Here is a 15694-nt window from a genome sequence, read left to right as displayed (position 1 = left end):
TTTATAGTGAAAGAATGTTTACTCGGTAAACAATGATTTAGGGGCACGTGGGTGGCTCAGTTGGTTAAGCCTCTGACTTCGGCTCAGGTCATAATCTCGTGATCCATGAGTTCTAGCCCTGCGTGGGACTCTATGCTGACAGCTCAGAGCCTAGAGCGTGTTTCAGATTCTGCGTCTCCCCCTTTCTCTGCCCCTCCCCCGCTCATTTGTGCATGTGCACATGTTCTCAAATATAAATAAACATTAATAAACACTGATTTAAATATTGTAAATTTCTCTATGCAGCACTTCAAGGATTTAATTCGGTTACGTCGGACAGCAGAATGGTCCCGTTCTAATTTAGATACAGAAGTTACAACAACAAAAGAAAGTCCAGAGATAGAACCACTTCCATTTACCCTGGCCCATGAACGTTGTATTTCAGTAGTGCAGAAACTTACTCTGTTTCTTCTCTCCATGGATTTTACATGTCATGCAGATCTTTTACTTTTTGTTTGTAAGGTAAGTAAACTGATAGGCGTAATTTATAATTACAGACTTAGAGGGTAAGAAAAAGAAAGACTGCAGTCTTTGATTTTTGATTAAGAGAAATAATAGTGCTTTTATTGGTTTGCTTTATGTAATTCAGGTTTTTATTGTGCCTTGAAAAATTGAAAAATAGATTTCTTAGTAGATGTGATTTCTATTTTTAACCTAGTTAAAACTCTAATGTCGATCTGAAATGCCTATAAGGTAGGTATGTCTATCCTCAACCTACTTTTTTGTATTAATTAAAACAGTAAGTACACAAATAAGTGTCAAATTATCGTAATGAGGGGTTTTCATGCCCTGAAGGCTTTCTTGTAGCATATTCATTGTTCATAAAAATTATTTTTAGCCATTCCACCAGGATTTTTAATGAGATTTTAATATTTGATCCATGAAAATACAGTTCTTTGCATTTTATCTCAAGCAATTATTTTGACAATGAAAGCATATGTCATTAATGACAACTATTATTCCAGCTGTTTGTTTTTGGAAAAAACACATGTAATTGATGTTTAAATGTATGGCTTTATAAAATGTTGGCTTTATAAAATGTATGGCTTTATAAAATATTGCAGGTTCTGGCACGCATTGCAAATGCCACGAGGCCAACTATACATCTGTGTGAGATTGTGAATGAACCCCAGCTGGAAAGACTGCTATTACTTTTGGTTGGAACTGACTTCAATAGAGGAGATATATCTTGGGGTGGTGCTTGGGCTCAGTATTCCTTAACTTGTATGCTACAGGATATATTAGCAGGTTTGTCTGGATTTATTTTTCATAAGGTATGTCCAAATTAGCTGGTCATGGCTTGAATAAGTAACATTTAAAAGAAACTGTAACCCAAAGTGTGTAAGTCTATTTAATGTATCAGTAGCAACCATTTGGAATGACTTTTGTATTTAATTATGTTGGCAGTTGTGATAAATGTCAAGTCTTTATGGAGGAGTTATGTTAACAGGAACATTAGAGATAGTCTGTTTCATTATTATTATCAGCAATGGGCTGCTGTTCTTTATGTGACCTTGAGGACTCTGTGTGCCTCATTCCTTTCATCCATAAAATAAGGATAATAAGAGTACCTTCCTTATAAAGTTGTTTTGATGAATAAGTGAGTTAATGTAGGTAAAGGGACTATCATAACTCCTGGTCATATTATACAGTTTGTGTTTTCTACTCGTTACTTGTCCTTAACACTTGAGGTTAGAGCGGTGGGTCCTAGCATTTGCACAGGTAGGTGAAGAATCTTTTGCCTCAGTCTTTCATAGGTGGTCGAGCATACACGCTGTCATTCTCTAAACTGGAGGAAAATATGCTTTCATATGATTTGGATATTGGCTAACAAATTATTAAAGCGGTTATGGCTCTTTTCTTTCATACAGGAGAGCTGCTGGCTCCGGTAGCGGCAGAAGCCATGGAGGAAGGAGCAGTGAGTGATGACGTAGCTGCAGCAGCTGGTGACTCTGATGACTCCCTGCAGCAGTCTTCAGTTCAGCTGCTGGAGACTATAGATGAGCCTTTGACACACGATATAACGGGTACCTGCACCTTCTTTAAGTTTTGTTTACTGAAGGTAGCCTTTGCTCTCTTTCTCTCTCTCTTTTTTAATGTTTTATTTATTTTTGAGAGAGAGACAGAGTATGAGCAGGAGAGGGGCAGGGAGAGAGAGAGAAAGAGGGAGACACAGAATCTGAAGCAGGCTCCAGGCTCCGAGCTGTCAGCACAGAGGCTGACATGGGACTTGAACTCATGAACTGTGAGATAGTGATTTGAGCCGAAGTCAGACGCTTAGCCAACTGAGTCACCCAAGCACCCTTGAAAATATATTTCAAAATGCAGAATTTTAGTGCAGCAAAAAATTTACTTATTCATTTATTTATTTATACATACATACATACATACATACATACATACATTTATTTTTGAGAGACAGAGAAACTGAACACACATAGGGAGGGGCAGAGAGAGAAGGAGACAGAATCCAAAGCAGGCTCCAGGCTCCAAGGTGTCAGTACAGAGCCCGATGTGGGGCTTGAACTCATAAACTGTGGGATCACAACCTGAGCTGAAGTCGGACACTTAACCAACTGAGCCACCCAGGCGCCCCTAATTTTTATATTTTTGTATTAGGGTTTTGGCCTTAAATATGATACATTAGTTAAATATGATAAATATGTTTCGATTCTCTGAATGAATGCTTATTATAATAAAATGCTATCCTTTCATAATACCCTAGTTATTTTGAGATGGTCTGATTTGGCTGTGTTGAAGAAAATATAATCTAGAAAACAATTAAAGACCATGTATTAGTAAAGATGGTAAAGTTAAAGACTACTACTCTTTAAGATCCAGCCTTTTTGGTGTATTCTTTTTCTTCTTTCTTTGTTTTCTGCTGCTTTAAAAACTGTATGTGTATCTTAGTTTGTACAATTCTTTGCTCCTTCTTTTTTTTTTTTTTTAAGTTTATTATTGTTTTGAAAGAGAGAGAGCATGCACGCAAGTGGGGTAGGTTCAGAGAGTGAGGGAGAGAGAATCCCAAGCGGGCTCTGTGCTGTCAGGCATGCGGCTTGATCGTGTGAACCATGAGAGCATGTCCTGAGCCCAAATCAAGAGTCAGACACTTAACCGACTGAGCCACCCAGGCGTCCCTGCTCCTTCTTAAGAGTCTAGTTATTGTCCTGTATGCTACAGGTGCTGTGGTCATTTCAGCCGTTTGTTATTCTTCAGTCTTAGGTGTTGTAATAATTTTATCCTTTTTACCTGATAATCCTTGTGTCTGGAATAGACTTCCTCCTGTTTTTTCAGGATGGACTCTTGATCTAAGATTCACATAAACCTTGTCCTCCTCTGAAAAGCTTTATCCAGCAGCAGCGGCAGCAGCAGCAGCGTTGGGGACTCTGTCTTTGCTGCTGCTTTCCACTCTAGATGGTCTCTGGTAGCACTCATCATGCTGTAGTTGATTAAATTTCTGCAGTGTGTCCTCACTTTCGAACTTCGATTGATGTATTGGAGAGCAGATATCTGTCTTCACATACTTAAACCCTAGAACAGGCTGGCATGTGGTAGGCATTCTTTAAATAAATGTTGAGGGGCGCCTGGGTGGCTCAGTCGGTTGGGCGGCCGACTTCGGCTCAGGTCATGATCTCGCGGTCCGTGAGTTCGAGCCCCGCGTCAGGCTCTGTGCTGACAGCTCGGAGCCTGGTGCCTGTTTCAGATTCTGTGTCTCCCTCTCTCTGACCCTCCCCCATTCATGCTCTGTCTCTCTCTCTGTCTCAAAAATAAATAAACGTTAAAAAAAAAAATGTTGAATAAGAGTGTGAGAAGGATGGGAAAGTAAGGTTTATTGTAAGGCATAGCAGGCTAGTTAGGAATTTTGAGACATCTAAGAGCCTAATAATTTCTGATTCAAAGTAGAAAAGTAAGGTGAATAGCAGCTTTTCCTGTAGGAGCTGCTGGATTGAGAGGAGCATGGCCCTCTCCTCTCCCTGTGATGGTGTGTACTTGTCCACTGATTCCAGTATACAAAAATGTTACTTTGCCTGCTGTGTTCAGGGCTTTCATTTGACCTGATACCATGAACTTTGTTCACACCAGCTTTTGCAGAAACAACATATAGCCCTAAGCTGTTGGTGATTTAGCAGGTCGTCACCACCCGTCCTGAGTTTTGGGGTACTGGCAGAGCCGTGGCTCAAATTCCCAGAGTTCGAGATGGTGGGACTCACTGTTCTGGCCAGGGTGCTTCTGGAAATATATGTCTTGCATATTTGGCCTGCATGTTTGTACCAAACAAAATGTGGCACCCTTGGTGCAGAGTGAACATAGCACAGAAGCGACAGGCCATCTGCTCTGCCCTGGCTGCCTCAGGCCTGCCAGCGCTGGTCATGTCTATACATCATCGTATTGAGGAAGTTCCCGAACTTCCTTTGGTGGTTGAAGATAAAGTTCAAGGCTACAAGACGACCAGAGAGGCTGTTTCGCTTCTTAAAATATTTAAAGCCTAGAATGATATCAGAAAGGTTATGCCTCTCAGCAAATGAGAGCTGGGAAGGACACAATGAGAAATTGTCATTGTATCCAGTGTAGGGGACCCTGCATTATCTGTAATGAGGACAGTGGTATCATAAAGGCCTTCAGAAATGCCCCTGGAATTACTTTACTTAATGTAAGCAAACTGAACATCTTGAAACTTGCCCCTGGTGGGCATGGAGGACATTTCTGCATATTTGGACTGACAGCGTCTTCTGCAAGTTAGATGAGCTGTATGGCACTTGGCATAAGGCTGCCTCCCTCAAGAGCAACTACAACCTTCCCATGCACAAGATGCTTAATACACATCTTAGCAGAATGTGAAGAGCCCCAGAGATCCACAGAGGCCGCCAAGTACCACACAACAGGAGTCATTGCAGAGTCCTGAAGAAGAATCCACTGCAAAACCTGAGAATCGTGTTGAAGCTAAACCTGCATACACAGACCATGTGCCGGGACACCATTCTTTGCCAGGCCAAGAATCACAAACTTCGAATGAATAAGGCAGCAGCAGCTTTGGAAGCCAAATCAGATGAGAAGGGGGTTCCAGGCAAGAGGCCTCTGGGAGGGAAGAAAGGAAAAAAGGGCTATTGGTGTGAAGAAGCAGAAGAAACCTTTGGCAGGAAAACCGGCTGCAGCTACCAAGAAATCAGCTGCTGAGAAGCAGCCTGCAGAGGAGAAATCCACCACAGAAGAAAAGACGCCTGCTGCATAAAAACTTAAATTTTCTTATTCCATAGATGTCAAATCATTTTGGATAGCTAATTTTGAATAAAGATCAAAGGCAAAAAAAAAAAAGTGAAAGTAGTCTTACAACTTAAATCTTTGCTTTTCACTTTAATACTGGGCATCATTTCCTAAAATAGTGGATGTAACATAATGAATTATCTACTGGAGGTAATAAAATGAGTAATACTCATTCTAGAAATGGTTAATGATTGTTTTCAGTAACAAAGTTTTGTCCAGCATGATTCAATACGGGCTAATTGCTAGGAAGTCACATATTACCACCTTGTGTTTTGGGGTTTTTGTTGTTGTTTTGGGGTTGTTTTTTGTTTTTTGTTTTTTGTTTTTTTTTTTTGAGAGACGGACAGAGAAAGTGCAAGCAGGGGAGAGGGAAAGACAATCTTAAGCAGGCTCCAGACCCAGCATGGGGCCTGACACAGGGCTCGATCTCACAACTGTGAGATCATGACCTGAGCCAAAATCAAAAGTGGGACTCTTGACTGAGCCACCCAGGCACCTCTGCATCATGTTTTTAATTGTATGTTTATAGATGGATACATTTTTCATAATTAATAGTGTTTAATTGTCAAGTATAAAAATTTAGAGATGTTTATGTCAGTGGAAACATGTTACATACAAGTGAAGTAATTTTTTCTGAAATTAAAATCAACATATTAGTTAAATTTTATGTTACATACATCATCAGCATAATCGTTTTCAATTGTTTGAAGGTGCACCTCCTCTTTCTTCTTTGGAAAAAGATAAAGAAATTGATCTTGAGTTACTTCAAGATCTAATGGAAGTTGACATTGATCCTTTAGATATTGATTTGGAAAAAGATCCTCTTGCAGCCAAAGTTTTTAAGGTATGATATACTATTCTTCGCAATTTAAATATTTCATTTTATACTTTTGGCTTATTAATCACTTAAAACAGGAAAGTATACCTGTTTATCACTAAATGTAATTCATTATTCATTGTTCTCAAAATTCATTAACTTGCAATAGATCTTATAGTAGTTTTTTTTATAATATAGATGGAGTAGTATAAGGAACACATACCCTTTTGTTAATATAGCCACTATTATTGTCATATGTATTAGTAAGAGCCACTAATAGGCTTGGGGAAGTTTAGTTATGGATTACTCAATTTTAGGCAAGGCCAGTGTATTGCAAGTTCTACTTCTGTGTTAGCCTCAAGTTTTTCTAAAGGAGATATACCTCTAATACTTTATATTGCTTCTATTTATGTATAAGAGAATTTTTTTTTTTTTTTAAGTTTTAGTTATTTTGAGGTAGAGTATGAGTCAGGAAGGGGCAGAGAGAGTGGGTGAGGGAGAGAATCCTAAGCAGGCTCCACACTGTCAGGAGCCTGATGCGGGGCTCTAACTCATGAACCATGAGATCATGACCTGAGCTGAAGTTGGATGCTTAACTGACTGAGCCACCCAGGTGCCCCGAGATTTTTCTTTAAGGATGCTAATTATCTCTCAGATTCTAATAGAATCTCTCAGATTCTAAGTTTATTTATTTTGTGTGTGTGTGTGAGAGAGAGAGAGAGAGAGTAAGCACAAGTGGGGTACGGATAGAGAGAAAGAATTCCAGGCAGGCTCTGCACTGTCAGCACAGAGCTCCATATGGGGCTCAATCTCAAGAACTGAGATCCTCACATGAGCTGAGATCAAGAGTCAGATGCTTAACCTACTGAGCCACCCAGGTACCCCTCTCTCAGATTCTAAATAAATAAGGTACTTCTAGATTTTGGTATCAAATCAAGAGAAAATTACTGAACTGTTCCTATAGATCATTAAAATTAGAAGTATGTTTTGGTGATTTAAAGGGGGGGAGCATGTTTATTTTGTAACCCTGTTTGAATTTAGATAGTGTAAATAATGTCACTCTTAGTGAAGAGGTAAAAATAAACCACAGTTTTATTTTTCCCACTCTTTTAAGCCAATAAGCAGTACATGGTATGACTACTGGGGTGCTGATTATGGCACCTACAATTACAACCCTTACATTGGAGGTCTTGGGATTCCTGTAGCAAAGCCACCTGCAAGCACAGAGAAGAATGGATCACAGACAGTTAGTGTTTCAGTATCTCAGGGTAAGTGGGTATTATATTCTAAGTCATGTGCTATTCTTAAAACAAGTCCTGATTTCATGTATGCTTTGGCATATGAGAAAACGAGGCTGAGTGTGTGCTTTGAGGGTTTGGTTTCCCACATGTGCCATCAGAGTGACATGGATGTGTGTTTCCGTGTCCGTTTGGAGGAGCTTCTGTTTATGGGGCATTTTGTTTCTCAGAATAACACCTCACAAAATATATTTGTGAGTTGTGTGGGATTGACAGGGACTTTAAATTGATTGTGCTTTAATGTATTTATTTTTTACCCATAATAAACTCGTATTTTGTTTGTAAACAGATGAAACCACACTGAATATTATTTTTGCACTTTTCTAGTCATGTAGAATATATCAGAGTTTTTGTTTTTAATAAAATCTTTGGTTAAATTTTGAAACAACCATATGTTTGCTGAAATGTTGAAGTTTGATACAAAGAATATTTGCTATCCTGAACCATTTGGGAGTAAGTTGCTAGGCTTAAATATTTTTATTTTATTTGTTTTACAAATCGGGGCATTTTTTTACAAGAGCAATCAGGAAGCACATTTCATCAAAATTAGGAAACTAACATTAGTACTAACATTCATATCCCATTCCAGTTCAGCATTTGTGTTTAAATAACATCCTTTATGCTAAAGAATCCAAAGCAAAAAGATGCCTTGTATTTAGTTTTCATACCTCTTCAGTCTCATTCAGCCTGCCATAGCTCTTTTTTTTTTTTTACATTTATTTATTTATCTATTTATTTATTTAATTTTGAGAGAGAGGGAGAGCGAGCAGTGGAGAGGCAGAGAGAGAGGGAAAGAGACAATCTTAAGTAGGCTCTGCAATGTCAGCATAGAGCCAGACGTGAGATTTGATCTCACAACTGCAAGATCAGACCTGAGCTGAAACCAAGAGTCAGATCCTTATCTGACTGAGCCACCTAAGCGCCCCACAGCCTGCCACAGTTCATCAGAGTTCACTTCCATGACCTTAATGCTTTTGAAGATTACAAGCCGGTTATTTTGTAAAATGTTCTTCAAAACTTGGGTGTGTGTGTTATTTCCTCATGATTAGATTATGGTCATGCATCGTTGCCAGAAGTATCACTGGTATAATGCATAGATTTTCTTATGTATTCTGTTAGTTGGCTTACGATTTTAATTTGTTCCATGACTGGTGATTTGAAGTTTAATTACTTGATTTAAGGAGATTATCTGTCAGTCTTCTCCCTTATAAAGTTGTTCTTTGTCCCTTGCCAAATAAATTTTTGTGGGTGTGGGAAAGTGGTGCTTCGAAACTGTTCTTAAAAATTAGTTTTATTTTTAAGTAGATTTATGGTTTTCTGTTTTATTCAGTGGGTCATAATTATTATTTGTATATTTGTTGCTTAGTTTTTATTAAGGCAAAATGTGAATAACATAAAACTTACCATTTTAAACCATTTTTAAAAACTTTTTTTAATGTTTGTTTATTTTTGAGAGCGAAACAGAGCATGAGTGGGGGAGGGGCAGGGAGAGAGGCAGACACAGAATCCCAAGCAGGCTCCAGGCTCTGAGCTGTCAGCATAGAGTCGGAGATTATGACCTGAGCTGAAGTCAAACACTTAACCGACTGAGCCACCCAGGCACCTCCCATTTTACCCACTTTTAAGTATACAGTTTTGTGGCACTAAGTATATTCACGGTGTCTTCATTATTTATTTTGATGTTCACATTGTCCCAGATTTGACCAGTGGGATCTTTCTTAAGCTTATCTGTCTTTTTGATACTTTCTCATCTTTCTGTGGGTTTCCTTGTTTTCTGGCACAAGGTGCCCCAGGCTTATCATTTCCTTTTTCTTCCCTAGACTGGGGATTAACTACTTGAGCAAAAAGGGTATTTCAAAACATTTTAGTGGAAGAATGTGATTAGGAAACCAAGATTTGGGTGCTAGATATACTTAACTACAATTTCGGTGACTGTTTCTGTGTCCTCTTGGTGGACAGGGTGTGTGTGTGTGTGTGTGTGTGTGTGTGTGTGTGTGTGTGTTTACACACATTTGTGTCTATATTTCTTTAAACAAATTTTTTTTTTTTTTTTCAACGTTTTATTTATTTTTGGGACAGAGAGAGACAGAGCATGAACGGGGGAGGGGCAGAGAGAGAGGGAGACACAGAATCAGAAACAGGCTCCAGGCTCTGAGCCATCAGCCCAGAGCCCGACGCGGGGCCCGAACTCACGGACCGCGAGATCGTGACCTGGCTGAAGTCGGACGCCCAACCGACTGCGCCACCCAGGCGCCCCTGTGTCTATATTTCTAATATACATATCTGGCTGTAGTATTTTAAAAAATACTATTTTTTTAATAAATTTAAAACATTTAAATAAGTTAAAAAAATTTAAGTTCGTTAATGTACAGTGTAATATTCCACAGGCTTCATTTTAACTTCCTCCCTTCCATTTTTGTATCTGTATTCTCTGACAATGAGGAACCTGGTTCTCATTATCCTTACCTTACTTGTTTCCATTATCATCACTTAATTTATTTGATCCACTTCTCTTTATATAACTAGTCTCCCATCTCTGGCCTCCTTTGCACAGATTTTGTTACCTGCATACTCCCTGACATACCTGATAGTCCTGACAGGTTGTTCTCCATGAGGACACATTCTTCACCCTATTCTGCATTTGGATGTCAACATTTTAGTGTAGAAAGTAGGACATGAGTAATAATTATCAAATAGCCTTTTTTTCTTTTAACTGCTCTTCGTAGCCCTAGATGCTCGCCTAGAAGTTGGACTTGAACAACAAGCAGAACTTATGTTGAAAATGATGTCTACCCTGGAAGCAGATTCCATTTTACAGGCATTAACAAATACATCACCTACATGTAAGTGAAAATCATCATTCTTAGAATATTGCAGTGAATGATTTATTTCTTGGTTGATTTTTTAAGTGCATTCAGTGAAGACAAATTTTTAAATTCCACGTGTGGTGTGAATCTGAGTAGGCTAAGTATATAGCACCTCTCCCTCACTAAGTTAGTAGCAAGTTGAGAAAAAAGACAAAGGATTAATAAATTGGGAAAGCAGAGGGGAAACAAAATGCCTCCATGTAGTACTACACTTACATTCAGTCCAAAAATCTGAGTGATGTTTTGTTATTGTGGCATTGTGAAGTTAATGAAATTCCTAGAGTTGTTTGCTTAGCTAGCTGCCTGGGAGTTCCTTCCATTATATCCGCATTTATTATAAAGTGGGTTTTTGAATACAATAATTCCCCCCCCCCTTTTCCAAGAGACATACAAGACCCCCAGTGGATGCCTGACACCACAGCTAGTACTGAACCCTATATATACCATGTTTTTTCCATACAAACCTGTGATAAAGTTTGATTTATAAATTTGGCACAGTAAGAGATTAACAATAATAATAAAATAGAACAATTATATACTGTAATAAAGGTATGAATGTGGTCTCTCTCAAAATATGTATTCACTCTCATGGTGGTGATTTTTGATGATAAAATGCCTGCATGGTGTAATGCAGTTGGGTGAATGACGTAGGTGTAGTGATGGAGTGTCAGGGTACCGTTGACCTTCTAACTGTATGTCAGTCAGAGGATCACCTGCCTCCTGCCTGTAGTTGACTGCTGTTCATATGATGATAACAGTTGACTGCTATTAAAAGAAACCGGAGACTGTGGAAGACAAAACTATTGATAAGGGGGCACTACTGCAGTGGCATCTTTGTCACCCTTAAAGACTAGGATGGATGTACTCTGGTTTCTCTTCAAATCGTGTAAATCTTTCGCCTTTTACCAAAGACTAGGATGGAAGAGATATATAGGGGCCTAATTGAACTGCTGAATTGAAGATTTACTGCCTGATTATCTGCATCAAAGAGAGCAAACTTTTTATATCAAGGACCAGATAGTAAATGTTTTAGGCTTTCTGAGCTGTACAGTGTGTGTGGTAAGTACACAACTGTGACTTTGTAGTAAGTAGCCATAGACAACGTCCAAACAAATGGGCATGGCTGATTTAGAAACTGTTACACAGTCAGGTGCCTGCCAGTTTTGATCATCCGGCTGTAGTTTGCTGAAGTAGAGTGCTAGACTTGGGTGGATTGCCTCCTGTCAGGTGAGCACAGTTAAGATAGCAGCTTGTCTCTCAAAGACTTAAGATTGAGGAGCTGTGCTGAGGAGATGGTGATTCTTATTTTCCTTCACCTCCAGTAAATTACTTCACCTTCTCTGGAGCATGGTGAGTAAAGGGGTAGATACACTAGTTAGAACCTAGGAAGAACATCATGTTCTCCTTCCCCTATGAAGGAGAGTTCACAATGCATTAGAGAAATTGGGTTTTTCAACATTTCTATGTCAAATTGAATTCTTTCACTTTGCTATTTTCATTTATTTCTCATCTTAGGGGGTATAGAAAAAAGGTGAAAGACTGAAGAAATGGTCTAGTGTTCTGTGATCTTGGTATTGGTACAATAGTATTATTGTACCTTATCTTTCATGTAATGGAGGGATCTCTTGTGTTGGGTCAGCCTCTCTGCGACGACAGACAGCTCAGTACTGACCTAAGTAGCCCTTTTCTCTGTTAAATATTTCTGATCTAAAACATTTTGTTAAAAGATGCTTTTGTAATTTGTATCTGTTCCTCTTAATATTTTATCTTTTGATTTTTATCCTGTTCAGAACTTTGTCCCCCTTTTAATAACTTTGTAAATAAACTTTTCATGGAAAACCTCTCTTAGAGTTCATATGTTTGTCTACTTCCCATGAATGTATGCTCATTTATTAGTTTGGTGTGTGACCTGGGCATCAGAATTTTTTGATGCTTCCCAGGTAATTTTAATGTGTAATCAAGGTTAAGAATCAATGGATTAGAGTCTAAATTATTCTAAAATCACTTTCTTAAGAATTAGTCAAGATTCTTCTTTTTCTTCCTTTTCCTCTTTTATTAATTAGGAAAAAATTGAAAATAGAAATTGCTAGAGAGTAATAAGGTTTTGTTCCTTTGATGGACAAGTGCTGTGAATTGGGGAGCTTCTCTCTTTGGTGATTATCTTTTTGACCTTCAGGTAATGTTGTAAAAACAAATTTTCAAATAATATAATGATGAACCATTCTTAGGAATGCAATTAAAAAAAATTTTTTTAAAGAGCTTCACTTATCTGTACATACTAATAGCTAGTGAACATTTCTCCTGCTACTTTGTATATAAAAATCATAATTGTGTTTAATTTTCAGTATCACAGTCTCCCACTGGAACAGATGATTCCCTTCTAGGGGGTTTACAAGCAGCGAGCCAGTCCAGCCAGCTTATTATACAGTTATCATCTGTCCCAATGTTAAATGTTTGTTTCAACAAACTTTTTTCCATGCTTCAAGTCCATCATGTCCAGGTATGACTTCAGGAGAAATGGTGTATTTTTACAAGTATTGCTAGCCTAGTAAAAGGTGAAAATAACTGGGGAGATCTTTCTCAACCTGAAAGGGTGTTTTATTAATTATCTCAGATGGAAAAGTAATGGAGATCCTTTGATAACCACAGCTCCTCAGTGATAGGGTTATTTATAAGTTTTATGATTTTTAAGCTTTGTTACTTTAGTTCCAATTATATGTTGCACATACAACTATATTTAAAGACTTGAATCATCCATTTTGATTTAGAAAACTATAGGTATTAGGTACGAAATTTTAATTTAAATTTTGTTTCATCAAGAATTGTGAGATGTGTTTGCTTGCCAACTGAATTGAAGTAGCCAGAGGAAATACTTAATAAAAAAATTAATTACTCACAAGGAGTCATTCATAAGGTTTTTATTTAAACAGTATTTCGTTATATAATAGGTACTTTTTTTTTCCTCCTGTCAATTTTCACTCTTTTTCAGTTGGAATCACTTCTCCAGTTGTGGCTCACATTGAGCCTGAATTCTAGTTCATCTGGAAACAAAGAAAATGGAGCAGACATTTTTTTATATAATGCCAATCGAATACCTGTCATCTCATTAAATCAGGGTAAGATTTATTAGAAGGATGGTTATTAACATACTATAAATAAACTAAAAAGGCAATGATTAGGGTAATGTTTACCTAATCTTTGTCATTAGGATTATAATGGTTTACTGGGAAAAAGCCTTTTTTTAATAAACTGACATTACTTAGCAGTGAAGAAAACAAAAAACTTACTCTGTGATTTGTGTTATCTTATGCCCATGTGCAACTAAAACTTGGATCGTTAATCTTTATTTCCTAAAATATTTGTCTTATTCTTCAGCTGTTCTGTTACCACTGGTATGTCTTTTGTTTGTTTTTAATGATTATTTTTTTTATTTTTTTTTTTAATTTTTTTTTTCAACGTTTATTTATTTTTGGGACAGAGAGAGACAGAGCATGAACGGGGGAGGGGCAGAGAGAGAGGGAGACACAGAATCGGAAACAGGCTCCAGGCTCTGAGCCATCAGCCCAGAGCCTGATGCGGGGCTCGAACTCACGGACCGCGAGATCGTGACCTGGCTGAAGTCGGACGCTTAACCGACTGCGCCACCCAGGTGCCCCTTAATGATTATTTTTGAGAGACAGAGACAGAGTGTGAGCGGGGGCGGGCAGAGAGAGAGGGAGACACAGAATCCAAAGCAGGCTCCAGGCTCCAGGCTCCAAGCTGTCAGCACAGAGCCCAATGCGGGGCTCGAACTCACAAACCCTGAGATCATGACCTGAGCCAAAGTCAGAAGCTTAACTGACTGAGCCACCCAGGTGCCCTTCGTATTTCTTAAAAAGGTGAATCAGCCTCATAGGAATCGATAAATTGGAGTTGGTTGTCGATTTCCTGTAGATGTTGTATTAGTAGGCAAACCATAAGAGACTCTTAAATACAGAGAACAAACTGAGGGTGGGGGAAAGGGGAAAATGGGTAATGGGCATTGAGGAGGGCACTTGTTGGGATGAGCCCTGGGTGTTGTATATAAGCAATGAACCACAGGAATCTACCCCAAAAACCAAGAGCATACTTTACACACTGTATGTTAGTCAATTTGACAATAAATTATATTTAAAAAAAGGAAAAAAGTTGTGTTAGTTAGGGATGCCTGGGTTGCTCAGTCAGTTAAACGTCCGACTTCGGCTCAGGTCATAATCTCATGGTTTGTGAGTTCAGGCCTTGTGTTGGGCTGTGTGCTGACAGCTCAGAGCCTTGTGTCTCCCACTTTGTCTGCCTCTACCCCACTCACGCTCTGTCTCTCTCTCTCTCCCTCAAAAATAAACATTAAAAAAATTTTTTAAGAGTTGTATTAGTTAACTTTTGGGGTGTGTGTGTGTGTGTGTTTTGGACAAATGCAAGAGTGTGGATATAATGGGAGTAAAATAATACCCTTCTATAGAAATAGAATTAGTCTTTGGCTCTGGCTGCAGGAATCTATTTAGTTTTATTTTAAGAAAAGTGTAAATGGTCATCTATTTCCGGTGCTTTCTTCCTAGGGGGGTGCATTTTCTATTCACATGGCTATCAGGTTGGTCTTTAGTCCCACTGGCTGAACGGTTCTACTTAGATCTGCGTTGTCTTGGCAAGAGCCAACCTGCTTTAATTAAGAGGTTTTCATCTCTTCCACTGTACTAATAATTAATTATAAGTTGTGCTCTTTTTTATTGTGAAAACCCTTACACATAAACAAAGTTGATGAGTAAAAAAGTAAATAACTGTTCATTATTATCATCAGATATCTGGTTAGTATTCAAATTTCTAGTTGTCTCAACTGTTCCAAATTTTTAAAACTTGAAATAGACTCCATATAAGGTCCACATGTTTTAATTATATTTCTTTAATCCTTAAGCTGTATCGGTTCTCTCCAGATCTTTTTTTTTTTTTATCCCCTTAATAAAGTCATTTGTCAAAGAAGTTTGGTTGTTTTTCAGGATTCCCAGGTTCCTGATTTTTCGTGATTGTATCTCCATGCTGTCCTCTCTATTTCCTATAAATGGTAGTTAGACCTGGAGCTTAGTATTTTTTTAAAAGGCAATTTCAAAGGTAGCCTCTATTTTTACATTATTAACACACTGATGCTGAATGCCATTAATAATTCATTAGAGGTTTCAAAATGAGGATAGTCTATTTCTGTCACTTTTTCATTTTAGTTGAAATACTTACAAAAAGAGAAATTTTCTTTCATAGGCTATTCTCTCACCCTCTGTTGGTACAGTTTGTATAATAGAGGCAAGGAAAATGCCAGAACTTCCTTAATTTTTAAAATGACTATTTAGTTTCTTTAATAAATATCTGTGTAAGTTCAGGGATTTAAAAATATTTTTCTATTAAAA

General features: G+C 38.1%; 1 protein-coding gene and 1 pseudogene across 26 annotated transcripts in view; both read left to right on the top strand.

Annotated features, from left to right (window-relative positions):
* BIRC6 (baculoviral IAP repeat containing 6) overlaps positions 1 to 15694 on the top strand; it is a 225639-nt gene that overhangs the window by 101901 nt on the left and 108044 nt on the right. For all 26 annotated transcript variants that reach the window (XR_006292783.1, XM_043553219.1, XM_043553244.1 and 23 more), the window contains 8 exons: positions 286 to 501; positions 1104 to 1287; positions 1911 to 2066; positions 6012 to 6145; positions 7233 to 7386; positions 10143 to 10259; positions 12629 to 12783; positions 13273 to 13399. Coding sequence is in view for 25 of the 26 variants with exons in the window: in XM_043553219.1 (XP_043409154.1) it covers positions 286 to 501; positions 1104 to 1287; positions 1911 to 2066; positions 6012 to 6145; positions 7233 to 7386; positions 10143 to 10259; positions 12629 to 12783; positions 13273 to 13399 (1243 nt within the window). In the remaining variant the exon portion in view is untranslated. The remainder of the gene's footprint in view (positions 1 to 285; positions 502 to 1103; positions 1288 to 1910; positions 2067 to 6011; positions 6146 to 7232; positions 7387 to 10142; positions 10260 to 12628; positions 12784 to 13272; positions 13400 to 15694) is intronic.
* Positions 3769 to 5397, top strand: LOC122466920 (annotated as a pseudogene).

The sequence above is a fragment of the Prionailurus bengalensis genome, chromosome A3, assembly GCF_016509475.1.
Source record: "Prionailurus bengalensis isolate Pbe53 chromosome A3, Fcat_Pben_1.1_paternal_pri, whole genome shotgun sequence".
In the NCBI taxonomy this organism is placed as follows: domain Eukaryota; kingdom Metazoa; phylum Chordata; class Mammalia; order Carnivora; family Felidae; genus Prionailurus; species Prionailurus bengalensis.
Note: the sequence above shows the minus strand (reverse complement) of the source record. Positions and strands in the feature narration are given on the sequence as shown.